The sequence below is a fragment of the Heloderma suspectum genome, chromosome 3 (assembly GCF_057233095.1).
Source record: "Heloderma suspectum isolate Gila_16-S chromosome 3, 16-S_ref, whole genome shotgun sequence".
Classification (NCBI taxonomy): domain Eukaryota; kingdom Metazoa; phylum Chordata; class Lepidosauria; order Squamata; family Helodermatidae; genus Heloderma; species Heloderma suspectum.
In genome coordinates, this window is record NC_139460.1 from 85,681,974 (window position 1) to 85,695,774 (window position 13,801).

General features: G+C 51.2%; 1 protein-coding gene across 2 annotated transcripts; it reads left to right on the plus strand.

The window, feature by feature from the left end:
* The first annotated feature begins 2,290 nt into the window (after positions 1 to 2,290).
* OLIG2 (oligodendrocyte transcription factor 2) lies at positions 2,291 to 3,530 on the plus strand. Of its 2 annotated transcripts, XM_084841716.1 has the most exons (2): positions 2,291 to 2,439; positions 2,567 to 3,530. In XM_084841716.1, exons 1-2 carry the CDS (start codon positions 2,291 to 2,293, stop codon positions 3,528 to 3,530), a joined length of 1,113 nt encoding a protein of 370 aa, XP_084697842.1. The 2 variants fall into 2 exon arrangements, with proteins under 2 accessions (XP_084697842.1, XP_084697843.1); XM_084841717.1 differs by lacking the exon at positions 2,291 to 2,439 and having other exon boundaries at positions 2,442 to 3,530.
* Positions 3,531 to 13,801: the final 10,271 nt, after the last annotated feature.

Here is a 13,801-nt window from a genome sequence, read left to right on the forward strand (position 1 = left end):
CTTTTTTAAAGTCGGTTTTTGTTTTATTCTATTTTTAATTGTTGTTTGTTGCTGTAGTTGTTTTGACCTTTACAAAATCCATCTGGTCAGAGCATCAGAGAAAAGTATAGAGCATTTCCCCCCTTTAGGCAACCTCTGCTCATCTTCATCACAGAAGGAGATCCGGAGGGGAGGTGGGGTCCTTGGAGCATCTTTCCACTTCGGGATTAGGGGGACAGTGAGATGCGACCCACGTCTCACTGCCTGGGAGAGATATATATGGGTCTCCGGGGCAAAGGGAGCTTGCCCGGACTTGAGATAAGTGGCTCAGTAAGTGCGGGATGGTGTCGCATTGTGGCCGGTGAGTGTTTACATTGCGGGGGGCCGGGGGAGCCTGAAATTCCAAAGTGTTTGTGAAACCTATTAAAACTCTCCAGCCACGGCGGCGGAGTGGAGCGGCTGGCCCGGGTGCGTTCGGGGGCACCGCTCACAAAATGTTATTGTTGTGCAGGGTCCGAAGCTTGCTTGGTCTAATTCCCCCCCCCCCGCGCGCGCGCGCGCTTCTTTTCTCCGCCAGCTGTTGCGAGCGCTGTCACTGTGGCGTTTCATTCGAGACGCGACAAAGCTCTCCCTCCGCCCCCGGTCCCGATCTCTCTCCCCATTGGCCGCGAGAGCGAGGGGCGTCCTTCCCGGCCCGCTTCCTTGCGCGGAATTCGCCGGCGTGACACCAGTTTGCCGGCCCCCGGGCAGCGCCTCGCTCATTGGTGCAGCCGCCCGTCCAGGACAGCGACATTGTTCCGGCCCGGCTCGGCTGGCCAGTGTGGCTATAAAAACACCCGCGAGACGCCCAACGGCGCTTAGCGGGAGTTGTGCTCTGGGACAGCCGCCAGCGGTGCTGGAGTGGATCCGGCCGGCCAGAGGGACCCCCCTGCGAACTGTAAGTGCGCCCTCCGTTCGCTCGCCGGCAGGTCCACTTCCGACGTTTCGCTCAGCCCCTCCTGCCCAGGCCGGTGGCCTTCGCGGGATGCGGGCGCGCCCGGCCGACTCTCCTCGCCGCGCCCAAGCCGTTTACCTGGAAGAAAGTCGCTCTCCCACGGACTTGCTCCCGGGTAAAAGCTCTTGGCACGGCACCTTCGGAAGGGCGGGAGGCTGATTGTGACGAAGGAAAGGGGGGAAAGCAGCAGGAACGGGTAGGTCTTAAATGGCGGGGGAAATATTTCTCCTGCTAGTAAACTCTTTCTGGAGAGAGAGGGAAATCTTGTCTCCCGCTCGCTAAGGGGGAGTTAATTTTCTTTGCAGCGGCCTGGCGTAGCTTCTCGTGGAGCTGTGTCCTTAATTCCAAAATCCATAGAGTGCAATTATTAGGCCAACCCAAAGATCACCAAAAATGTGCAAGCTTTTTCTTCAAAGGGACCCAGCAGCACGCGATGAGATTTGGCTGGCGTATCGATAGTCGTTCGTGGATCAACCCTAGATTTAGAAGCAGGGAAACACACAAGTCACAACGCTTAGTGGTTTTTAAATTTGTTGTTGTTGACTGTGATGTTCGAGGTTGGAAGCTGGGGCGATATCTTTGGGAAACAACCCGGAGCAAAACCTAGATGGGAGACACGTGCGGACTGGTTAGGTAGAGGGAGGCCGATCCAAAGGTCTTTGGCAGAAAAGTTTCTCTGAAGATCTTTCTCGGATTGTCGAGACACACACACACACCTTTTCTGATATGAATAGTCTAACGGGAGGTGTGTGTGTGTGAGAGAGAGGGGCAGACAGAGGAGGGTGAGTGGGTGAGATCCTTTAAATTCTGGTTTCTGTTGCTTGGCAGGTGAGGTCGGTGAGAAACTAGACTGTGTCCGCAGGGGTGTCGTTAGTTTTGGAGTACGAAGTTGCAGTCCGATCCGTAAAACAGTCAAGCAGACTCTTGGGATGCAACACTATCCCACTTACTTATTTGGAAGTAAATCTCATTTAATTCCATGGTACTTACTTCTGGGTAGACAAGTATGGGATTGCACTGTTCATTACTGTTTCTCTGAATCAAAGAATTGGATTTAGGACATACCGCTTCAGGCAGTTATCTTATCACGTACAGATAGTTGCTGGGGATTAATGATTCCGGAATAAATTGTGTTTTTAAACGTACACCATTATGAACAGATTGGCCATAATTCAGCCAAACAAACTTGGACTAAATCCATTGAGATCCATGGGATTTAACTTTCCACGGCTGTCAGCTGGAACTAATCCCGACTAACTTTTGCGGGGTTGTGCCTTTCACCAGGGCTAAGCAAACGTCCCCGCGGGACTCGATGGGATGCACATCTTAAGCACGCTTTCCCGGGAGTCGGCTCCGCCGGCTTCGGCGGAAACCTTGGCTTCGGGGCGGGCGTGGTGGAGCGTGCTCTCCCTGCTTCGCGACCCGGCTCTGTGCACGTTGACACGGAAGCAAGCCTCGCTCGATCCGCGCCAGGGTGCCTCGCAGCGCCGCCCGAGAGCCCGAGGCCGGTAGCTCGGATCCGCGCCGCCCGCTTCCGTCGCGTTGCGGCTGCCCTTCTGACGCGCGGTGCCTCTCGCTCCCCTCCGCAGGCAGCCCGGCGCGGGCCAGCATGGACTCGGACGCGAGCCTGGTGTCGAGCCGCCCCTCGTCCCCGGAGCCCGATGAGCTCTTCGCGTCGGCCAGAGCCAAGAGCGGCGGCGGCGGCGGCGCCTCGGCGGGCGGCGCCGTGTCCAGCTCGACGCCCAGCGATTCCGCGGCCGCACTGAGCGCGGAGCTGCGCAGCGCCATGAGCGCGGCCGGGGTGGTCGTGGTGGACAAGCTGGCCTTCAAGTCGCCCTCGTCGTCGTCCTCGTCGTCGTCGTCGTCGGCCTCGCCCTCGTCGTCGGCCTCCAAGAAGGACAAGAAGCAGATGACGGAGCCGGAGCTGCAGCAGCTGCGCCTGAAGATCAACAGCCGCGAGCGCAAGCGCATGCACGACCTCAACATCGCCATGGACGGGCTGCGCGAGGTGATGCCCTACGCGCACGGGCCGTCGGTGCGCAAGCTCTCCAAGATCGCCACGCTGCTGCTGGCGCGGAACTACATCCTCATGCTCACCAACTCCCTGGAGGAGATGAAGCGCCTCCTCAGCGAGATCTACGGCGGCCACCACGCCGCCGCCGCCGGCTTCCACCCGGCCGCCGCCGCCGCCTGCCCGGGCGGCATGGTGGGCCACTCGGCGCCTCTGCCCAGCCACCCGGCTTCCCACGCAGTGCACCACCCTATCCTGCCGCCGGCCGCCGTCTCCAGCGCCTCCCTGCCCGGCTCCGGGGGCCTGTCGTCCATCCGGCCTAGCCACGGCCTCCTCAAGTCGCCTTCCAGCGCGGCGGCGGCGGCGGCAGCGGCGGCGGCGGCTGCTGCCGCCGCCGCCGCTTCAGCCCCGCTGAGCAGCAGCTTCCAGCACTGGGGCGGCATGCCCTGCCCGTGCAGCATGTGCCAGGTGCCCGCCCCGTCGCACCATCACGTCTCCGGCATGAACACGGCCAGCCTGCCCAGATTAACCAGCGACGCCAAATGAAAGCCGGGGGGAGGGGCAGGGGACACACAAAATATGCACAGAGAGGGCCCTGCCCCAGGAAAGAGGGGGGCAGGGGACTACACAAAGGGAAGCCCACCCCCAGGACTTACGAAGCTCGGATTCCCGCTTAATCCCCCTCCCCACAACAACAATCCCCCCCCCCCCCGACAGGCTCCGGGACTTACTTGGAGGTCGAATTCAAGACACTGGAGGGTCTTTGGGGGGGTGAGGAGGAGAAGCGCCCTCTTCCTTCTGTACGATCTCCTCCAACTAACCTGGGCGGGGGAGGGGTCTCTTCGAACTCCATTGCCGGGTTTCACTCCAGTCTGGTCCCAGCTCTGTGTAAACCTCACCCCCGTCGCTTTTTGGAGACTTAGATCCCCCCCTTTTAATGATGGGCGGGGGTGCAAATAGGTTAGACACTCGCCCTCAAACCAGAGGAACCCAAACCGCCTAGTATTATGTTTCCCCCTCGAGCCCCCACCCTTTAAATCGTTTGTGGGGGAGGGGGAATCTTTTTCTGGCTGCTTCAGTCGAACCTAAATATACAAACACCCCGAGTCTAACTTTTACACGCCTTATAAATTAGAATTCAGTCCATTTGAAATCAAGGGTGTCTATTTCCAAGTAAAAGCATTTAAGGCTTGGGAGCTGTAAGGAACTAAACGCCACTGCAGTGGGCTCAAAACAGCACTTGATGTTCACACAGGGCCCTACTTTCACTGTATATATTTAGGATTGGGGCGGAAGTATTGCATGGAAATAAACCCCACTGATTTCAGAAGAGTTTATTTCCACCGGATCCTAAACATACATACTTAAAAGGAAAGTCCACTTACTTCAGGTGACTTCTAAGGAGCAGCCCCAACGCACTACGTGGAAGTGACCATCGAGATTTACTTCCAAACAAGGAATCTGATCCAACCAAAGTTCAGGGGTGGGATCCAGATTTAGTCATACTTAGAGTAGACCCATTGAAATAAATGGGGCTTCAGTCATAACGGATCGCAGTCCCACTGATTTCAATGGGTCTACTCTAAGGGTTCCTTCCAAGAGGGAAAAAGGCGGGACATAAATCTAATAAATACATAAATAATCTGGATCCAGCCCCAGCAGTGCCGCTGATCTCAATCAGAGATATGTGCCTGAACCTATGCCTGTTGACTCTGAAGTGAGCCCGGCCGGATGCAAATGGGGCTTATTCCCAATATGTGTATAGAGGATCTTGGACGGCAGAGAACGACGGGACTGAAAACTTTGGCTGGACGGAGAGACCAAGCTCTAGGATCACTTCAAAGATGCCTCGTATGCAAAAGTCAGAGTAGTAACCTTAAAGTAAAGGTTATGCATTTGTTGTTGCTTCTGGGGAGTTGGGGGGCGTGTTTAAATACACTCCCAATTGTGGAACAAATGGGTTCTTTTTATGCTTTCTGGTTATGTGGCCTGGTCTTCAAAGTCTTTAATGGGTTGGATATAGGGTTAACCGTTGGATCCTATACATGTTTTCTCAGAAGTAAGTTCCACTGAGTTCAGTGGGGCTTACTCTCAGGTAAATGGGCATAGGATTGCGGCTTAAGGGCCTCTTTCGTTCCTTCTTTTTTTTCCTTCACGTTGCGTAACACTTCCCTTTCCTGCCCAAACTTAACAGGTTCCCCCGCGCACACACACTCCAAAACCCATTCCATACAAGAAATCCCCGCATTGTTTATGCTGCAATATTCTCCCGCCCCGCTCCCGCTCGACTTCTGAATAACCACTTTCTTCTTCTCTTAGCGCTGTCACCTTCAAGAGATTTTTTATCACCTGTTTATTTTTATATAAAAAAATAAAGAAACGAAAAAGTTGCTAAATAATATTTATTGTTTGGTCGCAAAAAAAAGTGATTCACTGATGACATTTTTAAATAATAATAATTAAAAAAGAATGAAAGTATACGGTAGTTTCTGTTCCTTTCTTTTGTAGAACTCATTTAGGAATGAAAACGAGGCTTTGGTTTCAGCGTGAAAGAGACGTAACTGAGAAATCGCCACCGTCGATGGATGGCAGCAAGGAGAGGAATGGGTGTTCCTAGCTTTTCTCTGCTAACGCCATCCAAGGAACATTTTCTGAAAAGAAAATCCCCTTAAGTTTAGTAGAAACTTATTTCCGAATAGAGACGCATAGGATCGAGCTACAACAAGATACACGTTATATCCAATGTTAGTCCTACTTAGAGTAGACCCACTGAAATGAATGGGACTTAAATGAGACTAACATTGGACACCACCCGTTCTGCGCACAGGTAATCCAACAAGACTCGGTGGACAGAGGCTTGGGGATTATTTTATTACGATCACTTGGTCCGAATTCGCTGTCTCGTTAGCAAATATGGAGCCCGCTACTACGCCTGTTCACTAGAACGGAAGTCCCACTGTGTTCAATGGGGCTTACTTCCCCGTAAATGTCCTTAGCATTGCAGCCTTATACAGCGATCCCAAACACGTCGTTGGATTTACTGCCAAGTAATTCTATATGCCACCCGAGCCTACCCCAGTTTCTACGGAAATTGGCCTCGTTGAGTCGAATGGGTTTTATTTTATTCCAAAATACATAGGTCATAGGACTGCAGCGGTAGGATCGGGGTAGTATTAAATCAGCCAACTTTCTTAAGTCCAGAGTTCTTCCTACGCAGCGGTGTAGAGAAGACATTGAGAAATTGCCATCGAGGGACGCAAATAGATGTCCCACTTTCATAATATAATTTATTTTAAAGCAAACCATTTAAAATATTCCGTTGTCCTATTCTGTTTGTAAACCGCCCCGGGAAATACGACTGAAGGGCTCTATTAAAAAATATACTTAAAATCAATACATAAATAAATCCTGAAATCTAGATCACACCCTTCAATCCTAAACAGCGGCGGACAACTGGGGAGTCAAGAGCCATCGATTCCCAGAGTGCCGGAGGGCGGGGGGAGGTCTGGCATGTGACTGCTTGGGCTGTGGTTCTGCCCGCACGAGGGGCGGGGATCATCCTACGAAAAAGCCTTGGAGAGGCCACGGCCGGGGCTCGTCGTTGTTTTGGGATTTTCAGCCTTAGATGTGGGGCCGGAGTGTTGCTCTTCGGCCTCCGAATTTTATTCATTCATTTCATTTCATTTCATTTCATTTCATTTCTATACCGCCCAATAGCCGAAGCGCTCAGAATGATCTCAGTTCATCTGCTTAACTTGTTCTGGGCAGTGGCGCAGCGAGGAAACGTTAGACCCTGGATTTGAGGTGCAATCTTAGCTTGTTTAGACTAGAAAAAAAGTCCTGCAACTCCCAGCATTCCTCAGCCAGCCAGCCAGCCAGCCAGCCAGGCTGGGGAATGATGGAAATTGTAGGATTTTTTTCTTGTCTAAATATAGATAGGATTGCGCCCGTAATGGTCTTAGGGGCGCCCCCGCCTCTTTAGACAGCCAGTGGCGAACCACACATCTAACACACACACCATTTTATTTAGGAATAAAAAGCATTTTGTTGTAGAAAAAGGATAATACGTTTTTAAAGTAAAATAATAAAATGAGCACCTGTAGCTATGTCCATGTCCAGCTGGCTGCTGCCCCTGACTGTAAAATATATATATTTAAAAATAAGAAAGAAAGGATTCTGGAAAGACCAGCATCAACCCTGGTGGCCTCTTATATGCCCATGCTGGCCCAAGGGCTGCCGGCTGCCGCCGGGCCTGTTTGTCGCTGCCTCCATCACTTGCGGCTGTCTGAGGAGTCATTGAGCCTCCCGGGAGCTGGGGGCCCTTGACTTCGGCCCCAAAGTCCAGCCCTGGCCCCATCACTGGTACTGAGGGGAACTAATGCAGGCGCAAGAGCGCATTTTTGCAAAACTCCCCTTCCTTGGGATTTACAGAGAATTCTCTGGAGCCCGTTTTGCGGTAGGCTGACATTTTAAACACGCTTTCTTGAACAGCGACACACACGCACACGACTCATTCCGGTTTACACAGGAGTATCTTGCTGGGATCAGCTAAAAACGGCTGTCCCAGGGATCACTCCAGTCCAAGCCAAACCACGGAAGCTCCATTGAATTCAATGGGACTTACTTCCAATTGGCTGAGCTTAGGACGACACCCTCCCAATCAACATGTGAACCGAACAGCCTGCGGCTCTAAAAGATATCGAGGTGGAGGAAGATCCCACTGGAATCGTTGGACTTTGCCGCCAAGTGATATGGGCAAGATAAGGTTCAGACTCCAAGGATAGTACTGAACTGTATTTTTAATTAATATGTTTTGTTGTTGTTTTAACTAAGTTTATATTGTTTTTGTTTGCTCGTTTTACTTCTTATGATTGTTGGCTGTGTGGAGTTCATTTCCTTGGTGGAAAGGCAGGGTACAAAGAGAACAAACAAATAATGAATTAAAACGCAGAACCTGTTGGAGCGGACGTGAAAACAGGCATCTTACAGGCCATGAACTACAGGACATTAACCCAAGTACTGAGATATAACTAGTTTGATACTGTGTTGACATGTCCGGTATTTAACTTCTGAAATCGCTGTTTTGCATGTGGCTCGACTACAGGAACGAAAATGCTGCCGTCTAGAAAATTCACACACTGCCGTCAACAGTGCCTTTTATTTAATGGCTTACTTCCTTCAAGTTTCTAGGTCTCATTGCTTTTGTTTTGAACAATGATATTACTATTTACATTTTAGGGGCTGGAATCTCCTCTTCGATTATGGAAGAAGTCCGCCCCTTCAAGCTATCCACAATTTTCAAGGGGAAGGTTTGTGTTCCTAAAAAACAAAACAAAAATCCAAAAACAACTAGGCTAGGTTAAAACAACGATTTTATAGATCACTACTAGCTGTGGAAGGGGAATTCATTGCAGTTCCTTTTGCAGACGTTTGGAATTAAACTTTTGTTAGGGTTTATAACCAGGCCCCAAGCATCTCTGAGCATGTGCAAAGTGTTGCTTCCCTACACAGCATATCTGGGATGAGCTACTCAAAACTCAGAGAGGGCGTGATTTCCAGGCAGGCCTAAGCTCGAGCACCTGTCATTTTAGAAATCAAGCCCTACAGATCAGATTTCCATGTGAGTTTAGGGCTCTGAGTTCTAATCCCGAGGGTTTGATTAATAGGAAACGCCTCCTCCAATCTGCTCTACAGGAAGACTCGTTAACACTACTAACGCTGTCAGAGATCAGAGGCTCAAGGCACCGAAAACAGCTGCCAAGTTCCCACCGGCTCAAATTGGCACAGGATCCGGGTCTAAAAATAATTTCCTTTTTCAGCTCGCCGACGAAGGTCGGCTTCAGAGCAGTTCACACCATAACTGGTAAGTAAAATGTAAATACAGTGATCTCCTAGACAGCATCTGGGGAAACTTTGCTTCCCTAGAATCCAGATTTGTTGGAATTTGACATTGCGCTTGTGAAATCAGCCATATACTAGGCTTCCTACGTACCGCGAAACTTTGGGGTCTTCTTAAATGAAACATTGCCTTGTACACATGTAATAAAATATTAGCTGGAAAAGGCAGCTAAGCAGAATATACAGTTTTCAACTCCAATGACTTCTGTTGCTGTGATTATTCCAAGTTGGAAACTATTTGAAGATTGCAACTAAGGGCGCGATCCTGTGCACGGAACCCCCCCCCCCCCACACACACACACACACCTCATATATGTAGTGAAACAGATGTCCTCGTGTTTGCAGGACAGGTTGGCAAATGTGACACCACAAACGCGGCCCTATGCATATTTACTCGAAAGTAAGTCTAAATGTGTCCATTCGGGCTCATTACTTCCAAGCAAGTTCATTTAGGGTTGCAGGCAGCCTAAAGAGATCCTTGATCTCCCGTTCTCAAACATGCCCTCTAATAGAGAACTCGGGTGGTTGCGTGCCTGCGATTTTGGAAGCGAAACGGGCCACCCCAAAACAAGTGGTGTCTACATACTTGGGGGACTTCCAAGGTACGCAGAAATGTACGTTTGTGTATGTTTTAAGAGAGAGAATCCAAAACCAAAACAAGACAAAACACAAAAACTCAAATGGCCTGACAAGGACTTACGAGCTTTCCGGACTTTTCAGAACTTGTGGTGTGAGTGAGTGAGTGGACGGGGGCGGAGGGAGTAAACTGGAGGTGGTGGGAAAGAAGAGAAAATTGGCCCGATCAAGGCTTTAACAGACTGTAGTAAAGCGATCGGCGGGGGGGGGGGGGGGACTAGGGTCGAGGAGCAAAACCTCACCTCCCTATACGGGGATGTATCCTGAAGGGGGCGGGGTTGCACTGCAACATTTTGTTGCAGGTTGGTTCCATTTATAGATTATAGATAAACTCTCCTTGCTAGTCCAAAAGCTAGCATCGGAGAGGATGTTTAGTCTTGCCCGGTCTTTAGTGTGCTGGTTCTCTGCTTGCGAGATTTTTAAAAACAGACGGGCGAGAGCATTTTAAACAGACGTTTCCCCGTGCGCAGTCTGAAGAAGCATCATCACTTCGCTGCCGTAGAAGACGAGGGCTCCTCCTCATCTGCGCCGCGGGTGACTGCCGCAGCAGTCCTAACGCGGGGAGGGAAAGCAAACGCACCCCGGAGCCGTTGCAGGGCCCGACCTGCGCCCGAGAGCCGCTCTGAGCCTCACGTGCGGACACGTCCTCGACCTCCAGAGACTTTGAAAGCTGCTGCTGCCAGAAGCTCAACAGGGGAGTATTGCTGCTTGGCCACACGAAGCCTACAGCCGGGTGGCCGCACTCTCAGCTGCCCAGAGCGGGTCGCCTTGCGGCCCAAGATCCGGGCTTCCTCGTCCGTCCATTCGTTTTCGGGCCGCCGCCGCTCGAACTCCCCCTTCCTCGCAAAACCTCTTGTCCTTAAAGTGGGGAGCGGGGGGCCCTCCGTGACTCAGAGAGAACGTCACTGGGAGGGTGGATCTCTCTCCAGCTCCGCCACACACACATACACATCCGTTGGGTTGTATCCGGTGTTAATCCTACTTAGAGTAGACCCATCGAAATGAATGGGACTTATGCTGGGCTAGCACTGAATACCACCCACTGGAGACAACCCATTGAATCCTGGCCATTCTGTGCGATGGTGTCATCTAGACTGGAATCCTATGCCCACTTACCTGGGAGTAAGTCCCATTGCACCCAGTAAGATTTATTTCTGCTAGTAGACATGCCTAGGATTACACTGGTCAGTGGAGGCTGGTGGCTCCGATATCGGTGGGGCAGTGAATCCGCTCTGGGTTTCAGTCAGAGCCAGTCGGAACTCTAGGGGAGCTCTCCAAGGTGCTGAAGCACTGGCCCTGGTTGCCTCTAAAAGTCTGTACTGGAAGATAACCTTCAGTAGCCTGATCCTCTCCACGTTTACTCAGAAGCAAGTCCCACTGAATTCTTTGGGGTTTACTTCCGTGTAAACGTGCTATCCCGTGCTCAATTATTTGGAAATCAATCCCATAGAAATCAATGGGCCGCATGGATGGGGGCTGCACTGGTTCTCGCGCCCGATCCCGGTCTCGGAGGGGAGGCCTGCCGGTTTTCCTTGCAGGGCAGCGATGTGCGGGAGGCAGCAGTCTGTCCGAACAGGGCTTTCTGGCTTAGGAATCGCCGCGCGTCTCTGCCTGGCCAAAGCCAAGGAAAGAGGAGGGTTGCTTTCTCAGGGGGATTAAGATTCTCCCCCGCCCCCTTAGCTCGGCCAGAAAATACAAGGCAAATGAACCGAACTTCCTCCACGCCGCTGGCTTGTTGTTACTGGGTTGCATCCACTATTAGTCCTACTTAGAGTAGACCCATTGAAATGAAGTTAGACTAACATTGAGTACAACCCACTGCCCCCTGTGAATTCGCTCTGCTGTCAAAATTTGTAGACGCGATCCGGTAGGGTGCCAAGTTCGCGAGGTTTCCTCGTGGCCTTTAACATTGCCAAGTGATTTAGTGCTGCTGCTGCTGCACAGAAGAGCTGGGCTAGAAACACATCAATTAAATAAGCAGAAGTTTAGCGAGTGGAGGAGCGTCATTTCCGCGCCGGAGGAAAATCGAACTATCCTGCTAAACGGCTGCGGTGCCAGGCTGCTCTTAGAGAAGCCGGCAAAATATCAACTACTTGGCAACCCTAACTAGCGGCGCCTGCAAAAGTCGGGCAGAAGCCGACACCCCCCACCCCACCCCGCCTCGAAAACAGAGGCGAAGGCCCAGTCTGGTCGTTTTCCTTGACTGTGTTTTTTGCCCCGCTTTTTTTTCCCCTATGCAGCGTCAGAATCTCTAGGGTGGCAGGCAGATTCAACCGGTGCAGCTTTCTACCGGCTAGAAAGGCAGTGAAAGTGTCTTCCGTTGAACTCCTGCCTGTCAGACAGCAGTTTCCGGCTGCTTTCTTCTCCTGCTTTTTTCCCTCCACCCACCCAGCCAGCCGTTCCAGAAGTGAGCCCCTGGAACAATCCTTCCATCGATTAAACGGATGGAAGAAATAAAAGGGTACAGGCCTGAACTATTTTTAAAAAATGGTTTATTTAAGTACTATATTTATACTCCACCTCTTCTGTACAGACATGCGGCTAAAATTTGGAAGGGGGGCAGCGTTTGTCAAGTGAGGGGCTCTTATAGCAGCTGCAAATTCAACAGGTGAAACTTGTCGGGCCTATTTATCCGTTCGTGAGGCTGGTGAACCCAACCCCCAGAATAGGCTCAGAACCTTGGATAGCTCATTTGGAGTTCTGACTGGTTCTGACTGAAACCCAGGGCGGATTCGCAGCCCCACTGGCATCGCAGCCCCCAGCCTCCAAGGTACAGTCTGGAGCGACTCTGCCGGAACCGGCCGCCTTCGGGACTCGCTTTGCCGGCCTCGTTCTGCTTGCCCGAGCAGTCACGGCAGCTGCAAAGAAACTCCTTCCCTTTCCAGGATTATCAGTGGGAGGAAACCGAAGCCAACAGAGCTGCTGTAATCCAGAGCAGGGGTGGATTTCCACCTCCTCACCTTTCCCCAACCTGGTGCCTTCCAGATGTGTTGGACTACAACTCCCATGCTGGCTGGGGGTGCTGAGACTTGGGGCATGCTCAGAGTTGAAGGACTTGTTTCTGTCTAAACATACATAGGATTGCGCCCTAACTCCCTTTCCTTCCTCTCTAACGAGCCTGAAAGTGCCAAGGTGAAAAGTGTCTCTGTTAGAGTGATAAGAATGGTGGAAGAGTTCCCTTTGGGGGAGAAGCCTGGCCGGTTTGCTCTCCTGGCCACTCTGCTTAAGGACTGGATTGACGTCAACCCTGCCCACAACTTCAGCTAGCCGCGATTTCAACCTGTTCCCAGGTGACTTGGTTTGGCCACTCTCGCTTTTGGGGTGGGAAGCCCAACACCTTTCCCCAGGGGTACTGTGGGAAGCGCAGTGCCATTGTGGGAGAATTCAGGAGGTGCATTACTGGGGCTCCATCCCTGTATAGCAGCTTTCCCCAACCTGGTGCCGTCCAGATGTGTTGGACTACAACTCCAGCAGCAGGCATTGTAATCCATGTCCAACACATTTAGAGGGCACCAGGTTGGGGAAGGCTGCAGTATAACTTGGTGCCCGCCCTCCAGATTTTTGAACTACAACCCCCCATTGTCCACAGCCAACATGGCCATGCTGGCTAGGGTGATGGGAGTTGTAGTCTAACATATCTGGGGGGAGGGCACCAGGTTGGAGAAGGATGTTGTATAGCAGGGGTGGACAACTTGTGGCCTTCCAGATGTTTTGGCCTACAACTCCCATGATCCATCACCATTGGCTATGCTGGCTAGGGCTGATGGGATTTGTAGGCTAAAACATCTGGAAGGCCACAAGTTGCCCGCCCCTGTTTTATAATATATATCCATTTACCTAGGAGTAAGCCCCATGGAATTCAATGGGACCTACTTCTGAGTAGGCATGTATTGGACTGTTCATGTATAGGACTTCTGAGTAGGCATGTGTAGGGCTGCACCTGAGGAAGGCTTTTCATAGTCGAAATGGAATCACACTGGGGGTCCATAGACCGGTACATATAACTTTTCCGTAAAACTGACTGCCAGATATAACTGATATTGTTCTGCTTGAAAAATTGGCTGTCTACAATTGATCTGGCTGTTCTGAAAACAACAACAACCATTTAGCGTAATTGTACCATGCAGTATTATAAACTTTGCAAAAATAAAAATAAAAATTGGTCCTTTGCAATGTTGTCAGGTTTCTCACACTTGGAGTGTTTGTTTTGAATGTGCTACTGGGACCCTTGTCCTTTCTGTTCTGTATGGGCAAAAGAAGGAGCCAAGGCAGAGCAGGGCAAA

Excerpts from the sequence above, each read along its gene's own strand:
- OLIG2 (XM_084841716.1), top strand. The coding sequence starts at position 2,291 with ATGCACATCTTAAGCACGCTTTCCCGGGAGTCGGCTCCGCCGGCTTCG. Across the intron at positions 2,440-2,566 it reads AAGCAAGCCTCGCTCGATCC|CCCGGCGCGGGCCAGCATGG; the intron begins GCGCCAGGGTGC and ends CTCCGCAGGCAG.